At 42.5% G+C, this 958-nt stretch overlaps 1 protein-coding gene across 1 annotated transcript in view; it reads right to left on the reverse strand.

The window, feature by feature from the left end:
* The window catches only part of LOC119586629, an 11,858-nt gene that overhangs the window by 6,440 nt on the left and 4,460 nt on the right, over window positions 1-958 (reverse strand). Inside the window, 4 exon segments of the mRNA XM_037935374.1 lie at window positions 76-163; window positions 165-248; window positions 250-321; window positions 594-748. Of these exon segments, the coding sequence (XP_037791302.1) occupies window positions 76-163; window positions 165-248; window positions 250-321; window positions 594-748 (399 nt within the window).

Here is a 958-nt window from a genome sequence, read left to right on the forward strand (position 1 = left end):
ATAGAACTTCACGCACAAACAAGCTGAAACTTTCTCTCACAAAATTCAGGATTAATTTAGCATCGAATTCTCCCCCTTGATAGTCGACGGCATTAGGTAGGCAATTATGGTCTTCTATCAACTTGAGAACGTTTTTCGCACTCCAAACAGGAGCATCGTCTGGGGCCCTTGAAAGAAGTAACATAGTGCAGGAGGGAGCGGCCCTCCGTGTCCGTCACTGACCCAGGAAGGCCGTAAAGGCGAAGGAAAAACATCCACCCTAGATTTATAGAGGCCTTTTTTTGCTGCCGAGAAAATCTCCTCCAACCGTCCGTCCATCTCCTGTCGTGAAGTGCACGCGGTGAACGTGTGAATTGTTAAAAGACTAGTCTCTTTCGGTAAGCTTTCAAAGTTCATCTAAATTCTTATTTTTTTTTCAAGGAGAACCAATAACTGTAACAAGTCGAAAAGAATCATTGAAGCTCTTTCTCCAGATTGATATAAAAGATGAAACAATATGAGATGAGTCATGAAAAGGAATGAAGAAGAAATCTTAAGAGATTCACGCAGGAAACCTCAAATATTGATTAATGCACATTTTTTTCAACCGCTACCTGTAGGACAAGTGGGACGACGTCGAGTGAACGCAGAGTTTCCTTCCGAGACTCTAAGAACTCCGCGATTTCCATGCTTGCCTGAAGGTGAGCTTCCGCATAGAGAGGGCCTCGGGCTCTACATCTGCAACCGCCTGCTTTACCTTCTTGAGATCACCTTCTATCACTGCTTGTCTTAAGTAGGTCCCCTGCATCTAAGAAACGAATAGAGAATTGGCCATTTTAAGGATGTTATTTCAGTATGCATGGCGATTAATTCGTTTTGAAAAGGCTAGAGACGTGCGACAGTTGTGACAAATTTTGTCATATCATCATTTATTGGATCCGGCTTTGATATCATAAATAATTGCATTATCACGGACGTA

Source organism: Penaeus monodon, chromosome 21, assembly GCF_015228065.2.
Source record: "Penaeus monodon isolate SGIC_2016 chromosome 21, NSTDA_Pmon_1, whole genome shotgun sequence".
NCBI classification, from domain to species: Eukaryota; Metazoa; Arthropoda; class Malacostraca; order Decapoda; family Penaeidae; genus Penaeus; species Penaeus monodon.